The sequence below is a fragment of the Protomyctophum parallelum genome, assembly GCF_964188405.1.
Source record: "Protomyctophum parallelum genome assembly, chromosome: 1".
Lineage (NCBI taxonomy): Eukaryota > Metazoa > Chordata > Actinopteri > Myctophiformes > Myctophidae > Protomyctophum > Protomyctophum parallelum.
In genome coordinates, this window is record NC_139697.1 from 1016232 (window position 1) to 1033231 (window position 17000).

The 17000-nt window shown below is 46.7% G+C and overlaps 1 protein-coding gene across 1 annotated transcript in view; it reads left to right on the plus strand.

Annotated features, from left to right (window-relative positions):
* Nucleotides 1-17000, plus strand: part of anln (anillin, actin binding protein) — a 53624-nt gene that overhangs the window by 13882 nt on the left and 22742 nt on the right. The window contains exons 8-13 of the mRNA XM_083784501.1: nucleotides 7-245; nucleotides 1769-1999; nucleotides 3034-3184; nucleotides 4629-5248; nucleotides 13452-13585; nucleotides 14143-14284. Coding sequence (XP_083640627.1) covers nucleotides 7-245; nucleotides 1769-1999; nucleotides 3034-3184; nucleotides 4629-5248; nucleotides 13452-13585; nucleotides 14143-14284 — 1517 coding nt within the window. The remainder of the gene's footprint in view (nucleotides 1-6; nucleotides 246-1768; nucleotides 2000-3033; nucleotides 3185-4628; nucleotides 5249-13451; nucleotides 13586-14142; nucleotides 14285-17000) is intronic.

Genomic DNA, 17000 nt, shown 5'->3' on the forward strand with positions numbered 1-17000 from the left:
TCACAGGAGTCAAGTCCTTCGCGGATCGCTTCGGAGAGCGCCTTCAGGAACGCTCCAATCACGGCTCTCCTGCCGCCACAGGCTCCGCCCAGTCTAGGACGCCCGGCGCCGTCCCCCCCAGCACCAGGACCGTCGCCGCCGTGACCCCCGGCGTCTCCCCCAGCACCAGACTGGTCCAGGAGAGGCTGCGCGCGGCCCAGGCTGCCAACACCGCCACGGCAGACCTCACCCAGAGGCAGAAACTGGTACTGCAACGTTTACATTAACACTTTGACCGCGTCATTAATTCATCTTAATCCCCATTTGACTGCTGGTGTTTTTCACTAACCTTTGGGCAGGCAATCTCGGCTCGCTTTGCTCTTTGTCATGTGACCCGGATCAAGGAAGGGGCTTTGTTGTCGGCTCAATAACAAATGCTGGGAGTGTTTACTAGCGGTTTTTCACGGATCAAAAGCGCAAATACTTTTTGCCGTTATGCTGCAACGGTAATGAAACAATCTAGGCTAGGATTAAATAACGGGGAACGCAGTAGAACTGTTAATCATACCACGGTGCCGTGGGTAAACCAGAGCCCAGTTAAAAGTTAACGCCATGTAAAAACAGTTTACAGTCAGACAACACTGCACGATGTTCACGTTGTTGGAGCGACCGCACGATGTTCACATGGTTGGAGCGATACGTCTGTTCTCCACAAAACTTTGGCTATTAAGATAATTATGGAACATTCAATTGATCTCACAAGAGAGCACATTTCTCAGCACCAACCGGCACATATAGATGAAGAAAAGTGAACGTTTTACTGCATACTAAAGCTGCAATATTTTATATTAAAATTAGATACATTCGACAATCGATCCGTTCGAATCATTCCGAACCCACGTGGTGTATTTAACCCATTCTGACCGGGCACCCATTTTGGTGTTGGCATCATGTCGTGCTTTAGCTATTGAAAAATAGCAGATCTACAAGCTCATATCGCGCCACCGAGTGGCGCGATATGAGCTTGTAGGTCTGCTATTTTTTAAAATCTGATCTCAGGTCAGAATGGGTTCATCAGACCAGTGTGTGTCCGGCGGAAACCTCGTATGAATCTGATCTCAGGTCAGAATGTGTTAAAATGAATGTCTGAATGTCATTTTTTGACAATTCTGGCAGCAGTACTACTACAGGACATCAAGGGTTGGATTTGTAGGGTTGTTAGATCAGCTACAATTTACAATGTAGGCATTTAGCAGACGCTCTTAATCCAGAGCGACTTACATTAAGCAAGAACAAAAAAGCATGGGAATACATCACATAAAAACATTTATCATGAAACATGCGTAAGCTAAGAAAGTAACAGTGGAATATCTATATAATGAAGCTATACATATAAACTATACATATATACTACTATATGCTATACATATGTACTATGACGTGCTATGACTATATACAATGCAATTATAGTGCTGTCTACATAACATGCTATAAGTCTGTATCAAATGCTATCTAAGTCTACAGAAATGCTATCTAAGGGGGTAGGGTAAGTGCTATGGGCCATGATGGAGTCTAAAAAGGTGGGTTACAAGGCTGAGCGGCGCGGCAAGGCTGCAGCTCCCAAGAGGCGGTCAAATGTGAAGAACAAATGTCGTATGTGACAAATAGTAGGACTTTATCCATTCCCACTTCCCAGACCCTCTCTAGTCTAACCCACTCACTGATTTCTGCCTTGTTGTGTTTTCAAAACAAACAAAGTAAAACGTGTCTTTCTTTCTTTGTCACACAGGAGCGTGAGTCGGAGCTGGCGCAGATCCGCAGTCGCTTCCAGAAGGGAAGCGGCAACATGTGGAAGAACAACAAGGAGGAGGAGACACCCAGCAAACACCTGGAGGAGACACCAGCACCCAGGAAACACCTGGAGGAGACACCAGCACCCAGGAAACACCTGGAGGAGACACCAGCACCCAGGAAACACCTGGAGGAGACACCAGCACCCAGGAAACACCCACAGATCAAGGTAGATTTAAGCTCGATACAAAATCGTATTCTTTGGGCGGGGACAGAAGTAGAACACTACAACCGAAAATGTCCCTAGAAAACGTCTAAGCCTTGCACACCCACTAGAAAACGTCTGGCCTTGCCCACCCAGTAGAAAACGTCTGGCCTTGCACACCCACTAGAAAACGTCTGGCCTTGCCCACCCAGTAGAAAACGTCTGGCCTTGCCCACCCAGTAGAAAACGTCTAAGCCTTGCCCACCCAGTAGAAAACGTCTGGCCTTGCCCACCCAGTAGAAAACGTCTGGCCTTGCCCACCCAGTAGAAAACGTCTGGCCTTGCCCACCCAGTAGAAAACGTCTGGCCTTGCCCACCCAGTAGAAAACGTCTGGCCTTGCCCACCCAGTAGAAAACGTCTGGCCTTGCCCACCCAGTAGAAAACGTCTGGCCTTGCCCACCCAGTAGAAAACGTCTGGCCTTGCCCACCCAGTAGAAAACGTCTAAGCCTTGCCCACCCAGTAGAAAACGTCTAAGCCTTGCCCACCCAGTAGAAAACGTCTAAGCCTTGCCCACCCAGTAGAAAAGCCGCTAGTGAGACTCGGTCCTATTTTTATTACACGTGACGTAACCGTTCCGTCATGCTAGATTGCTGTTTCAAGTTTCAACCAATCGGACTGCTTCTCGAAACGACATGTTGTTTAATACACTGACGCCGAGCAAGACAGGAACGCCCCACAAACGTCACATCCGGTTTTAGCCCGGGGTAAGAATTTTCTATGGCTGCCAATGCAACTTGGTCCGTTCCTTAATCGCATACGGACAAACATCTATGCCGATAATATCTAACTTGCGGAGGTAGCGTGCCTTGTACACGGGCAACAGATCTTTCAACGTATGGCATTGCAAATACGTTTGATAACCAATCGCTACTCTGCGCAATATTGTTTTGAAAATGCCGCAAACTTCCCCCGGGGGTGGGCGGAGTCAAGGGTTGCCGCGCCTCGGTGTCAGTGTATAAGCGTGTGTGATTGATTGTCTGTCCTGTTCGTTTTCAGGTGGTGGAGGCGGACCGCTCTCTCTCTGTGGATGACGATGATTTCAGTACGGCCAGCAACCTGACCTGTGGCACAGAGCCATTCAGTACGGCCAGCAACCTGACCTGTGGCACAGAGCCATTCAGTACGGCCAGCAACTACACATCTGCAGGTAGCGTAATTTAAAGCTGCAACACTAGAGCTTAGGTCGTGCTGCATGTGACGATTTGGACGGTTACAATAGATATGCGACTTGGTTATAAAACACTTAAGGGTTGCCCACCTGCCCCTGGCACCTAAATAAAACGCTTAAGGGTTGCCCACCTGCCCCTGGCACCTAAATAAAACGCTTAAGGGTTGCCCACCTGCCCCTGGCACCTAAATAAAACACTAAGGGTTGCCCACCTGCCCCTGGCAGCTAAATAAAACACTAGGGGTTGCCCACCTGCCCCTGGCAGCTAAATAAAACACTAGGGGTTGCCCACCTGCCCCTGGCAGCTAAATAAAACACTAAGGGTTGCCCACCTGCCCCTGGCAGCTAAATAAAACACTAAGGGTTGCCCACCTGCCCCTGGCAGCTAAATACAACACTAAGGGTTGCCCACCTGCCCCTGGCAGCTAAATAAAACACTAAGGGTTGCCCACCTGCCCCTGGCAGCTAAATAAAACACTAAGGGTTGCCCACCTGCCCCTGGCAGCTAAATAAAACACTAAGGGTTGCCCACCTGCCCCTGGCAGCTAAATACAACACTAAGGGTTGCCCACCTGCCCCTGGCAGCTAAATACAACACTAAGGGTTGCCCACCTGCCCCTGGCAGCTAAATAAAACACTAAGGGTTGCCCACCTGCCCCTGGCAGCTAAATACAACACTAAGGGTTGCCCACCTGCCCCTGGCAGCTAAATAAAACACTAAGGGTTGCCCACCTGCCCCTGGCAGCTAAATAAAACACTAAGGGTTGCCCACCTGCCCCTGGCACCTAAATAAAACGCTTAAGGGTTGCCCACCTGCCCCTGGCACCTAAATAAAACGCTTAAGGGTTGCCCACCTGCCCCTGGCACCTAAATAAAACGCTTAAGGGTTGCCCACCTGCCCCTGGCAGCTAAATAAAACACTAAGGGTTGCCCACCTGCCCCTGGCATCTAAATAAAACACTAAGGGTTGCCCACCTGCCCCTTGCAGCTAAATACAACACTAAGCTTGCTTTCAGGTTGAAACACAACACCAGATATCTGTCTAAACACCTGAGCGTGTCCAGAGCGCTGTTCTCACTGTTGCTACACTTAACCCGTCATATTCACAGCTAGGTATTTGGCTTAAAAATGTAGGTATGAATTTAGTTTTTTTATTGCACAGCACCAGAAAGTAAAAAACAAGTATTAAATTGAACGTTACAAATTTTCCTAGCATTTTATATATATATATATATATATATATATATATATATATATAATGTTTTATTTACTTTTGGGGCTAAAAGGGCAAGACCTTTGGGCAAGTATAACATAACTAGGAGCCTCTGAGACCTTTTAGTGTCAACCCCTGGACTTGTTGTGCATGTGTTGACTGTTCATTAACAACAGAAACAAAGAATAAAGTAAACTGCACATTTGTCAGGACATCTACTGGCCGTGTCTCCTCCGGCTGCCACCTCCAGCCCTCTGACGAGACCGGACCAGAGGGAGAAGACCCCCTCCTTTGACCAGAGGGAGAAGACCCCCTCCTTTGACCAGAGGGAGAAGACCCCCTCCTTTGACCAGAGGGAGAAGACCCCCTACTTTGACCAGAGGGAGAAGACCCCCTCCTTTGACCAGAGGGAGAAGACCCCCTACTTTGACCAGAGGGAGAAGACCCCCTCCTTTGACCAGAGGGAGAAGACCCCCTCCTTTGACCAGAGGGAGAAGACCCCCTCCTTTGACCAGAGGGAGAAGACCCCCTCCTTTGACCAGAGGGAGAAGACCCCCTCCTTTGACCAGAGGGAGAAGACCCCCTCCTTTGACCAGAGGGAGAAGACCCCCTCCTCCTCCTCTAAGGAGGTAGAGATGAGCGTGGACCAGTCCATCGTGGAGCAGAGTGTGGACCAGTCCATCACCTCGGCCGTCATCAACGGCCTGTTTGAGGGCGTCTATGACGAGGAGGAGGAGGAGGAGGAGGATGCTCTGAACATCTCCTCCATGTCTCTGCTGGCTCCCATGGAGGAGGTGGTGAACAGCCCCGAGAGGAGGCTGATGATGATGGTACGTAGCGTAGCGTAGCCCCCAGAGGAGGCTGATGATGATGGTACGTAGCGTAGCGTAGCCCCCAGAGGAGGCTGATGATGATGGTACGTAGCATAGCGTAGCCCCCAGAGGAGGCTGATGATGATGGTACGTAGCGTAGCGTAGCCCCCAGAGGAGGCTGATGATGATGGTACGTAGCGTAGCGTAGCCCCCAGAGGAGGCTGATGATGATGGTACGTAGCATAGCGTAGCCCCCAGAGGAGGCTGATGATGATGGTACGTAGCATAGCGTAGCCCCGAGAGGAGGCTGATGATGATGGTACGTAGCATAGCGTAGCCCCCAGAGGAGGCTGATGATGATGGTACGTAGCATAGCGTAGCCCCCAGAGGAGGCTGATGATGATGGTACGTAGCATAGCGTAGCCCCCAGAGGAGGCTGATGATGATGGTACGTAGCGTAGCGTAGCCCCCAGAGGAGGCTGATGATGATGGTACGTAGCGTAGCGTAGCCCCCAGAGGAGGCTGATGATGATGGTACGTAGCATAGCGTAGCCCCCAGAGGAGGCTGATGATGATGGTACGTAGCATAGCGTAGCCCCGAGAGGAGGCTGATGATGATGGTACGTAGCATAGCGTAGCCCCCAGAGGAGGCTGATGATGATGGTACGTAGCATAGCGTAGCCCCCAGAGGAGGCTGATGATGATGGTACGTAGCATAGCGTAGCCCCCAGAGGAGGCTGATGATGATGGTACGTAGCATAGCGTAGCCCCCAGAGGAGGCTGATGATGATGGTACGTAGCATAGCGTAGCCCCCAGAGGAGGCTGATGATGATGGTACGTAGCATAGCGTAGCCCCCAGAGGAGGCTGATGATGATGGTACGTAGCATAGCGTAGCCCCGAGAGGAGGCTGATGATGATGGTACGTAGCCTAGCGTAGCCCCGAGAGGAGGCTGATGATGATGGTACGTAGCATAGCGTAGCCCCGAGAGGAGGCTGATGATGATGGTACGTAGCCTAGCGTAGCCCCGAGAGGAGGCTGATGATGATGGTACGTAGCGTAGCGTAGCCCCGAGAGGAGGCTGATGATGATGGTACGTAGCCTAGCGTAGCCCCCAGAGGAGGCTGATGATGATGGTACGTAGCATAGCGTAGCCCCGAGAGGAGGCTGATGATGATGGTACGTAGCCTAGCGTAGCCCCCAGAGGAGGCTGATGATGATGGTACGTAGCATAGCGTAGCCCCCAGAGGAGGCTGATGATGATGGTACGTAGCATAGCGTAGCCCCCAGAGGAGGCTGATGATGATGGTACGTAGCGTAGCGTAGCCCCGAGAGGAGGCTGATGATGATGGTACGTAGCGTAGCGTAGCCCCCGAGAGGAGGCTGATGATGATGGTACGTAGCATAGCGTAGCCCCCAGAGGAGGCTGATGATGATGGTACGTAGCATAGCGTAGCCCCCAGAGGAGGCTGATGATGATGGTACGTAGCGTAGCGTAGCCCCCAGAGGAGGCTGATGATGATGGTACGTAGCGTAGCGTAGCCCCCAGAGGAGGCTGATGATGATGGTACGTAGCATAGCGTAGCCCCGAGAGGAGGCTGATGATGATGGTACGTAGCATAGCGTAGCCCCCAGAGGAGGCTGATGATGATGGTACGTAGCATAGCGTAGCCCCCAGAGGAGGCTGATGATGATGGTACGTAGCGTAGCGTAGCCCCCGAGAGGAGGCTGATGATGATGGTACGTAGCATAGCGTAGCCCCCAGAGGAGGCTGATGATGATGGTACGTAGCATAGCGTAGCCCCCAGAGGAGGCTGATGGTACGTAGCGTAGCTATTTTCTTTTTCAGCCCCTGCCCCTCCAACACTCTCTGCCCATTCCTGGTCACTGTCCACTCAGTCACTAGATGTCCTTTTACTGTCCCCTCAGTCACTAGCTGTCCTTTTACTGTCCCCTCAGTCACTAGCTGTCCTTTTACTGTCCACTCAGTCACTAGATGTCCTTTTACTGTCCCCTCAGTCACTAGATGTCCTTTTACTGTCCCCTCAGTCACTAGATGTCCTTTTACTGTCCCCTCAGTCACTAGATGTCCTTTTACTGTCCACTCAGTCACTAGATGTCCTTTTACTGTCCCCTCAGTCACTAGCTGTCCTTTTACTGTCCCCTCAGTCACTAGATGTCCTTTTACTGTCCCCTCAGTCACTAGATGTCCTTTTATTGTCCCCTCAGTCACTAGATGTCCTTTTACTGTCCCCTCAGTCACTAGATGTCCTTTTACTGTCCCCTCAGTCACTAGCTGTCCTTTTACTGTCCCCTCAGTCACTAGCTGTCCTTTTATTGTCCCCTCAGTCACTAGCTGTCCTTTTACTGTCCCCTCAGTCACTAGATGTCCTTTACTGTCCCCTCAGTCACTAGATGTCCTTTTACTGTCCCCTCAGTCACTAGATGTCCTTTTACTGTCCCCTCAGTCACTAGATGTCCTTTTACTGTCCCCTCAGTCACTAGCTGTCCTTTACTGTCCCCTCAGTCACTAGCTGTCCTTTTACTGTCCACTCAGTCACTAGATGTCCTTTTACTGTCCCCTCAGTCACTAGCTGTCCTTTTACTGTCCCCTCAGTCACTAGATGTCCTTTTACTGTCCCCTCAGTCACTAGATGTCCTTTTACTGTCCCCTCAGTCACTAGCTGTCCTTTTACTGTCCCCTCAGTCACTAGCTGTCCTTTTACTGTCCCCTCAGTCACTAGATGTCCTTTTACTGTCCCCTCAGTCACTAGATGTCCTTTTACTGTCCCCTCAGTCACTAGATGTCCTTTTACTGTCCCCTCAGTCACTAGCTGTCCTTTTACTGTCCCCTCAGTCACTAGATGTCCTTTTACTGTCCCCTCAGTCACTAGATGTCCTTTTACTGTCCCCTCAGTCACTAGATGTCCTTTTACTGTCCCCTCAGTCACTAGATGTCCTTTTACTGTCCCCTCAGTCACTAGATGTCCTTTTACTGTCCCCTCAGTCACTAGATGTCCTTTTACTGTCCCCTCAGTCACTAGATGTCCTTTACTGTCCCCTCAGTCACTAGATGTCCTTTTACTGTCCCCTCAGTCACTAGCTGTCCTTTTACTGTCCACTCAGTCACTAGATGTCCTTTTACTGTCCCCTCAGTCACTAGATGTCCTTTACTGTCCCCTCAGTCACTAGATGTCCTTTTACTGTCCCCTCAGTCACTAGATGTCCTTTTACTGTCCCCTCAGTCACTAGCTGTCCTTTTACTGTCCCCTCAGTCACTAGATGTCCTTTTACTGTCCCCTCAGTCACTAGATGTCCTTTTACTGTCCCCTCAGTCACTAGATGTCCTTTTACTGTCCCCTCAGTCACTAGCTGTCCTTTTACTGTCCACTCAGTCACTAGATGTCCTTTTACTGTCCCCTCAGTCACTAGATGTCCTTTTACTGTCCACTCAGTCACTAGATGTCCTTTTACTGTCCCCTCAGTCACTAGATGTCCTTTTACTGTCCCCTCAGTCACTAGATGTCCTTTTACTGTCCCCTCAGTCACTAGATGTCCTTTTACTGTCCCCTCAGTCACTAGATGTCCTTTTACTGTCCACTCAGTCACTAGATGTCCTTTTACTGTCCCCTCAGTCACTAGCTGTCCTTTTACTGTCCCCTCAGTCACTAGATGTCCTTTTACTGTCCCCTCAGTCACTAGATGTCCTTTTACTGTCCCCTCAGTCACTAGATGTCCTTTTACTGTCCCCTCAGTCACTAGCTGTCCTTTTACTGTCCCCTCAGTCACTAGATGTCCTTTTACTGTCCCCTCAGTCACTAGATGTCCTTTTACTGTCCACTCAGTCACTAGCTGTCCTTTTACTGTCCACTCAGTCACTAGCTGTCCTTTTACTGTCCACTCAGTCACTAGATGTCCTTTTACTGTCCCCTCAGTCACTAGCTGTCCTTTTACTGTCCCCTCAGTCACTAGCTGTCCTTTTACTGTCCACTCAGTCACTAGCTGTCCTTTTACTGTCCACTCAGTCACTAGATGTCCTTTTACTGTCCCCTCAGTCACTAGATGTCCTTTTACTGTCCCCTCAGTCACTAGCTGTCCTTTTACTGTCCCCTCAGTCACTAGATGTCCTTTTACTGTCCCCTCAGTCACTAGATGTCCTTTTACTGTCCCCTCAGTCACTAGATGTCCTTTTACTGTCCCCTCAGTCACTAGATGTCCTTTTACTGTCCCCTCAGTCACTAGATGTCCTTTTACTGTCCCCTCAGTCACTAGCTGTCCTTTTACTGTCCCCTCAGTCACTAGATGTCCTTTTACTGTCCCCTCAGTCACTAGCTGTCCTTTTACTGTCCCCTCAGTCACTAGATGTCCTTTTACTGTCCCCTCAGTCACTAGCTGTCCTTTTACTGTCCCCTCAGTCACTAGATGTCCTTTTACTGTCCCCTCAGTCACTAGCTGTCCTTTTACTGTCCCCTCAGTCACTAGCTGTCCTTTTACTGTCCCCTCAGTCACTAGCTGTCCTTTTACTGTCCCCTCAGTCACTAGCTGTCCTTTTACTGTCCCCTCAGTCACTAGCTGTCCTTTTACTGTCCCCTCAGTCACTAGATGTCCTTTTACTGTCCCCTCAGTCACTAGATGTCCTTTTACTGTCCCCTCAGTCACTAGCTGTCCTTTTACTGTCCCCTCAGTCACTAGATGTCCTTTTACTGTCCCCTCAGTCACTAGCTGTCCTTTTACTGTCCCCTCAGTCACTAGATGTCCTTTTACTGTCCCCTCAGTCACTAGCTGTCCTTTTACTGTCCACTCAGTCACTAGCTGTCCTTTTACTGTCCCCTCAGTCACTAGATGTCCTTTTACTGTCCACTCAGTCACTAGATGTCCTTTTACTGTCCCCTCAGTCACTAGATGTCCTTTACTGTCCCCTCAGTCACTAGATGTCCTTTTACTGTCCCCTCAGTCACTAGATGTCCTTTTACTGTCCCCTCAGTCACTAGATGTCCTTTTACTGTCCCCTCAGTCACTAGATGTCCTTTACTGTCCCCTCAGTCACTAGATGTCCTTTTACTGTCCCCTCAGTCACTAGATGTCCTTTTACTGTCCCCTCAGTCACTAGATGTCCTTTTACTGTCCCCTCAGTCACTAGATGTCCTTTTACTGTCCCCTCAGTCACTAGCTGTCCTTTTACTGTCCCCTCAGTCACTAGCTGTCCTTTTACTGTCCCCTCAGTCACTAGCTGTCCTTTTACTGTCCCCTCAGTCACTAGATGTCCTTTTACTGTCCCCTCAGTCACTAGCTGTCCTTTTACTGTCCCCTCAGTCACTAGATGTCCTTTTACTGTCCCCTCAGTCACTAGATGTCCTTTTACTGTCCCCTCAGTCACTAGATGTCCTTTTACTGTCCCCTCAGTCACTAGATGTCCTTTTACTGTCCCCTCAGTCACTAGCTGTCCTTTTACTGTCCCCTCAGTCACTAGATGTCCTTTTACTGTCCCCTCAGTCACTAGCTGTCCTTTTACTGTCCCCTCAGTCACTAGATGTCCTTTTACTGTCCCCTCAGTCACTAGCTGTCCTTTTACTGTCCCCTCAGTCACTAGCTGTCCTTTTACTGTCCCCTCAGTCACTAGCTGTCCTTTTACTGTCCCCTCAGTCACTAGATGTCCTTTTACTGTCCCCTCAGTCACTAGCTGTCCTTTTACTGTCCACTCAGTCACTAGATGTCCTTTTACTGTCCCCTCAGTCACTAGCTGTCCTTTTACTGTCCCCTCAGTCACTAGATGTCCTTTTACTGTCCCCTCAGTCACTAGATGTCCTTTTACTGTCCCCTCAGTCACTAGATGTCCTTTTACTGTCCCCTCAGTCACTAGATGTCCTTTTACTGTCCCCTCAGTCACTAGCTGTCCTTTTACTGTCCCCTCAGTCACTAGATGTCCTTTTACTGTCCCCTCAGTCACTAGCTGTCCTTTTACTGTCCCCTCAGTCACTAGATGTCCTTTTACTGTCCCCTCAGTCACTAGCTGTCCTTTTACTGTCCCCTCAGTCACTAGATGTCCTTTTACTGTCCCCTCAGTCACTAGATGTCCTTTTACTGTCCCCTCAGTCACTAGATGTCCTTTTACTGTCCCCTCAGTCACTAGATGTCCTTTTACTGTCCCCTCAGTCACTAGCTGTCCTTTTACTGTCCCCTCAGTCACTAGATGTCCTTTTACTGTCCACTCAGTCACTAGATGTCCTTTTACTGTCCCCTCAGTCACTAGATGTCCTTTTACTGTCCCCTCAGTCACTAGCTGTCCTTTTACTGTCCACTCAGTCACTATCTGTCCTTTTACTGTCCCCTCAGTCACTAGCTGTCCTTTTACTGTCCCCTCAGTCACTAGATGTCCTTTTACTGTCCACTCAGTCACTAGATGTCCTTTTACTGTCCACTCAGTCACTAGCTGTCCTTTTACTGTCCCCTCAGTCACTAGCTGTCCTTTTACTGTCCCCTCAGTCACTAGCTGTCCTTTTACTGTCCCCTCAGTCACTAGATGTCCTTTTACTGTCCCCTCAGTCACTAGCTGTCCTTTTACTGTCCCCTCAGTCACTAGATGTCCTTTTACTGTCCCCTCAGTCACTAGATGTCCTTTTACTGTCCACTCAGTCACTAGATGTCCTTTTACTGTCCCCTCAGTCACTAGATGTCCTTTTACTGTCCACTCAGTCACTAGATGTCCTTTTACTGTCCCCTCAGTCACTAGCTGTCCTTTTACTGTCCCCTCAGTCACTAGCTGTCCTTTTACTGTCCCCTCAGTCACTAGCTGTCCTTTTACTGTCCCCTCAGTCACTAGATGTCCTTTTACTGTCCACTCAGTCACTAGCTGTCCTTTTACTGTCCCCTCAGTCACTAGATGTCCTTTTACTGTCCCCTCAGTCACTAGCTGTCCTTTTACTGTCCACTCAGTCACTAGATGTCCTTTTACTGTCCCCTCAGTCACTAGATGTCCTTTTACTGTCCCCTCAGTCACTAGATGTCCTTTTACTGTCCCCTCAGTCACTAGCTGTCCTTTTACTGTCCACTCAGTCACTAGCTGTCCTTTTACTGTCCACTCAGTCACTAGCTGTCCTTTTACTGTCCACTCAGTCACTAGATGTCCTTTTACTGTCCACTCAGTCACTAGATGTCCTTTTACTGTCCACTCAGTCACTAGCTGTCCTTTTACTGTCCCCTCAGTCACTAGATGTCCTTTTACTGTCCCCTCAGTCACTAGATGTCCTTTTACTGTCCCCTCAGTCACTAGATGTCCTTTTACTGTCCCCTCAGTCACTAGATGTCCTTTTACTGTCCCCTCAGTCACTAGATGTCCTTTTACTGTCCACTCAGTCACTAGATGTCCTTTTACTGTCCCCTCAGTCACTAGATGTCCTTTTACTGTCCCCTCAGTCACTAGCTGTCCTTTTACTGTCCCCTCAGTCACTAGATGTCCTTTTACTGTCCACTCAGTCACTAGATGTCCTTTTACTGTCCCCTCAGTCACTAGATGTCCTTTTACTGTCCCCTCAGTCACTATCTGTCCTTTTACTGTCCACTCAGTCACTAGCTGTCCTTTTACTGTCCCCTCAGTCACTAGATGTCCTTTTACTGTCCCCTCAGTCACTAGCTGTCCTTTTACTGTCCCCTCAGTCACTAGATGTCCTTTTACTGTCCCCTCAGTCACTAGCTGTCCTTTTACTGTCCACTCAGTCACTAGATGTCCTTATACTGTCCCCTCAGTCACTAGCTGTCCTTTTACTGTCCCCTCAGTCACTAGATGTCCTTTTACTGTCCACTCAGTCACTAGCTGTCCTTTTACTGTCCCCTCAGTCACTAGCTGTCCTTTACTGTCCCCTCAGTCACTAGATGTCCTTTTACTGTCCCCTCAGTCACTAGATGTCCTTTTACTGTCCACTCAGTCACTAGCTGTCCTTTACTGTCCCCTCAGTCACTAGCTGTCCTTTTACTGTCCCCTCAGTCACTAGCTGTCCTTTTACTGTCCCCTCAGTCACTAGATGTCCTTTTACTGTCCCCTCAGTCACTAGATGTCCTTTTACTGTCCCCTCAGTCACTAGATGTCCTTTTACTGTCCCCTCAGTCACTAGCTGTCCTTTTACTGTCCCCTCAGTCACTAGATGTCCTTTTACTGTCCCCTCAGTCACTAGATGTCCTTTACTGTCCCCTCAGTCACTAGCTGTCCTTTTACTGTCCCCTCCAGACGTCCACTCCGGCCGGCTCCTTCTGTGAGAAGAGTGGACCTCCTGACCTGGTGTCCAAGCCCAGTAAGTTCCAGAGGGCCCGCGTGACCCGGGGAGGATCCACGGACGGCATCGACGACAAACTGCCCTACAGGTACTTAATTTGTGTCCATCATTCATGTCGCCTCGGTCTGAGCCAAATAGCTGAGAGAGTTGCGACATTGAGGGGGCAGAAAACTGAGCGCTCGAGCGCTGTCCATGCAGCCTGGATGGAGAGGGACAAGCTGGAGTTGGAATTGAAATACTTTAGTTTTCAACGAATGGCGGCGCAAATATCAGCCATTTTAGGCACGTCGTGTGCAACATGACAACTGTTTTAAAGTATTGTACAGTGACAACTAAAGTCTCTGTAATGTTTATGTTGTACTTTTACTACAAAACAATCTAAAATAAAGGGATTTAAGATCATTCAAGCTGGGCTGTTGCCGCCTGGGTCCAGTGCATTTCTGCCTACTTCCGGTCCAGGACTTGGTCACTCTTCGCCAATAGAAGTCTATATATGACAACTATTCAGCCCGTCTACCCTTGCTATGCCTAACAATTGTGTGTGTGTGTGTGTGTGTGTGTGTGTGTGTGTGTGTGTGTGTGTGTGTGTGTGTGTGTGTGTGTGTGTGTTGTGTGTGCGTGTGTGTGTGTGTGCGTGTGTTCCAGTGTGGATGCGTACCGGTCCATCAGAAAGAAGGACGTGGACAGACCTGATGAGAAGCAGGTCATCGTGAGGAAAGAAGACGTTTCCAAACGTCTGGACGAACCCAGAGCGGCTAGTGCTGCTAACATCAAACACAAGATGAAGGTTAGTTATCTTTACTAACCTTTAACTAACTAGTGCTGCTAACATCAAACACAAGATGAAGGTTAGTTATCTTTACTAACCTTTAACTAACTAGTGCTGCTACCATCAAACACAAGATGAAGGTTAATTATCTTTACTAACCTTATAACTAACTAGTGCTGCTAACATCAAACACAAGATGAAGGTTAGTTATATTTACTAACCTTTAACTAACTAGTGCTGCTAACATCAAACACAAGATGAAGGTTAGTTATATTTACTAACCTTTAACTAACTAGTGCTGCTAACATCAAACACAAGATGAAGGTTAGTTATCTTTACTAACCTTTAACTAACTAGTGCTGCTACCATCAAACACAAGATGAAGGTTAGTTATCTTTACTAACCTTTAACTAACTAGTGCTGCTACCATCAAACACAAGATGAAGGTTAGTTATATTTACTAACCTTTAACTAACTAGTGCTGCTAACATCAAACACAAGATGAAGGTTAGTTATCTTTACTAACCTTTAACTAACTAGTGCTGCTACCATCAAACACAAGATGAAGGTTAATTATCTTTACTAACCTTTAACTAACTAGTGCTGCTACCATCAAACACAAGATGAAGGTTAATTATCTTTACTAACCTTTAACTAACTAGTGCTGCTAACATCAAACACAAGATGAAGGTTAGTTATCTTTAGTAACCTTTAACTAACTAGTGCTGCTAACATCAAACACAAGATGAAGGTTAGTTATCTTTACTAACCTTTAACTAACTAGTGCTGCTAACATCAAACACAAGATGAAGGTTAGTTATCTTTACTAACCTTTAACTAACTAGTGCTGCTAACATCAAACACAAGATGAAGGTTAGTTATCTTTAGTAACCTTTAACTAACTAGTGCTGCTAACATCAAACACAAGATGAAGGTTAGTTATCTTTAGTAACCTTTAACTAACTAGTGCTGCTAACATCAAACACAAGATGAAGGTTAGTTATCTTTACTAACCTTTAACTAACTAGTGCTGCTACCATCAAACACAAGATGAAGGTTAGTTATCTTTACTAACCTTTAACTAACTAGTGCTGCTACCATCAAACACAAGATGAAGGTTAGTTATCTTTACTAACCTTTAACTAACTAGTGCTGCTAACATCAAACACAAGATGAAGGTTAATTATCTTTACTAACCTTTAACTAACTAGTGCTGCTAACATCAAACACAAGATGAAGGTTAGTTATATTTACTAACCTTATAACTAACTAGTGCTGCTAACATCAAACACAAGATGAAGGTTAGTTATATTTACTAACCTTATAACTAACTAGTGCTGCTAACATCAAACACAAGATGAAGGTTAGTTATCTTTACTAACCTTTAACTAACTAGTGCTGCTACCATCAAACACAAGATGAAGGTTAGTTATCTTTACTAACCTTTAACTAACTAGTGCTGCTAACATCAAACACAAGATGAAGGTTAGTTATATTTACTAACCTTATAACTAACTAGTGCTGCTAACATCAAACACAAGATGAAGGTTAGTTATCTTTACTAACCTTTAACTAACTAGTGCTGCTAACATCAAACACAAGATGAAGGTTAATTATCTTTACTAACCTTTAACTAACTAGTGCTGCTAACATCAAACACAAGATGAAGGTTAGTTATATTTACTAACCTTATAACTAACTAGTGCTGCTAACATCAAACACAAGATGAAGGTTAGTTATATTTACTAACCTTATAACTAACTAGTGCTGCTAACATCAAACACAAGATGAAGGTTAGTTATCTTTACTAACCTTTAACTAACTAGTGCTGCTACCATCAAACACAAGATGAAGGTTAGTTATCTTTACTAACCTTTAACTAACTAGTGCTGCTAACATCAAACACAAGATGAAGGTTAGTTATATTTACTAACCTTATAACTAACTAGTGCTGCTAACATCAAACACAAGATGAAGGTTAGTTATATTTACTAACCTTATAACTAACTAGTGCTGCTAACATCAAACACAAGATGAAGGTTAGTTATCTTTACTAACCTTTAACTAACTAGTGCTGCTAACATCAAACACAAGATGAAGGTTAGTTATCTTTACTAACCTTTAACTAACTAGTGCTGCTAACATCAAACACAAGATGAAGGTTAGTTATCTTTACTAACCTTTAACTAACTAGTGCTGCTAACATCAAACACAAGATGAAGGTTAATTATCTTTACTAACCTTTAACTAACTAGTGCTGCTAACATCAAACACAAGATGAAGGTTAGTTATATTTACTAACCTTTAACTAACTAGTGCTGCTAACATCAAACACAAGATGAAGGTTAATTATCTTTACTAACCTTTAACTAACTAGTGCTGCTAACATCAAACACAAGATGAAGGTTAGTTATCTTTACTAACCTTTAACTAACTAGTGCTGCTAACATCAAACACAAGATGAAGGTTAGTTATATTTACTAACCTTTAACTAACTAGTGCTGCTAACATCAAACACAAGATGAAGGTTAGTTATATTTACTAACCTTTAACTAACTAGTGCTGCTAACATCAAACACAAGATGAAGGTTAGTTATCTTTACTAACCTTTAACTAACTAGTGCTGCTACCATCAAACACAAGATGAAGGTTAGTTATCTTTACTAACCTTTAACTAACTAGTGCTGCTAACATCAAACACAAGATGAAGGTTAGTTATCTTTACTAACCTTTA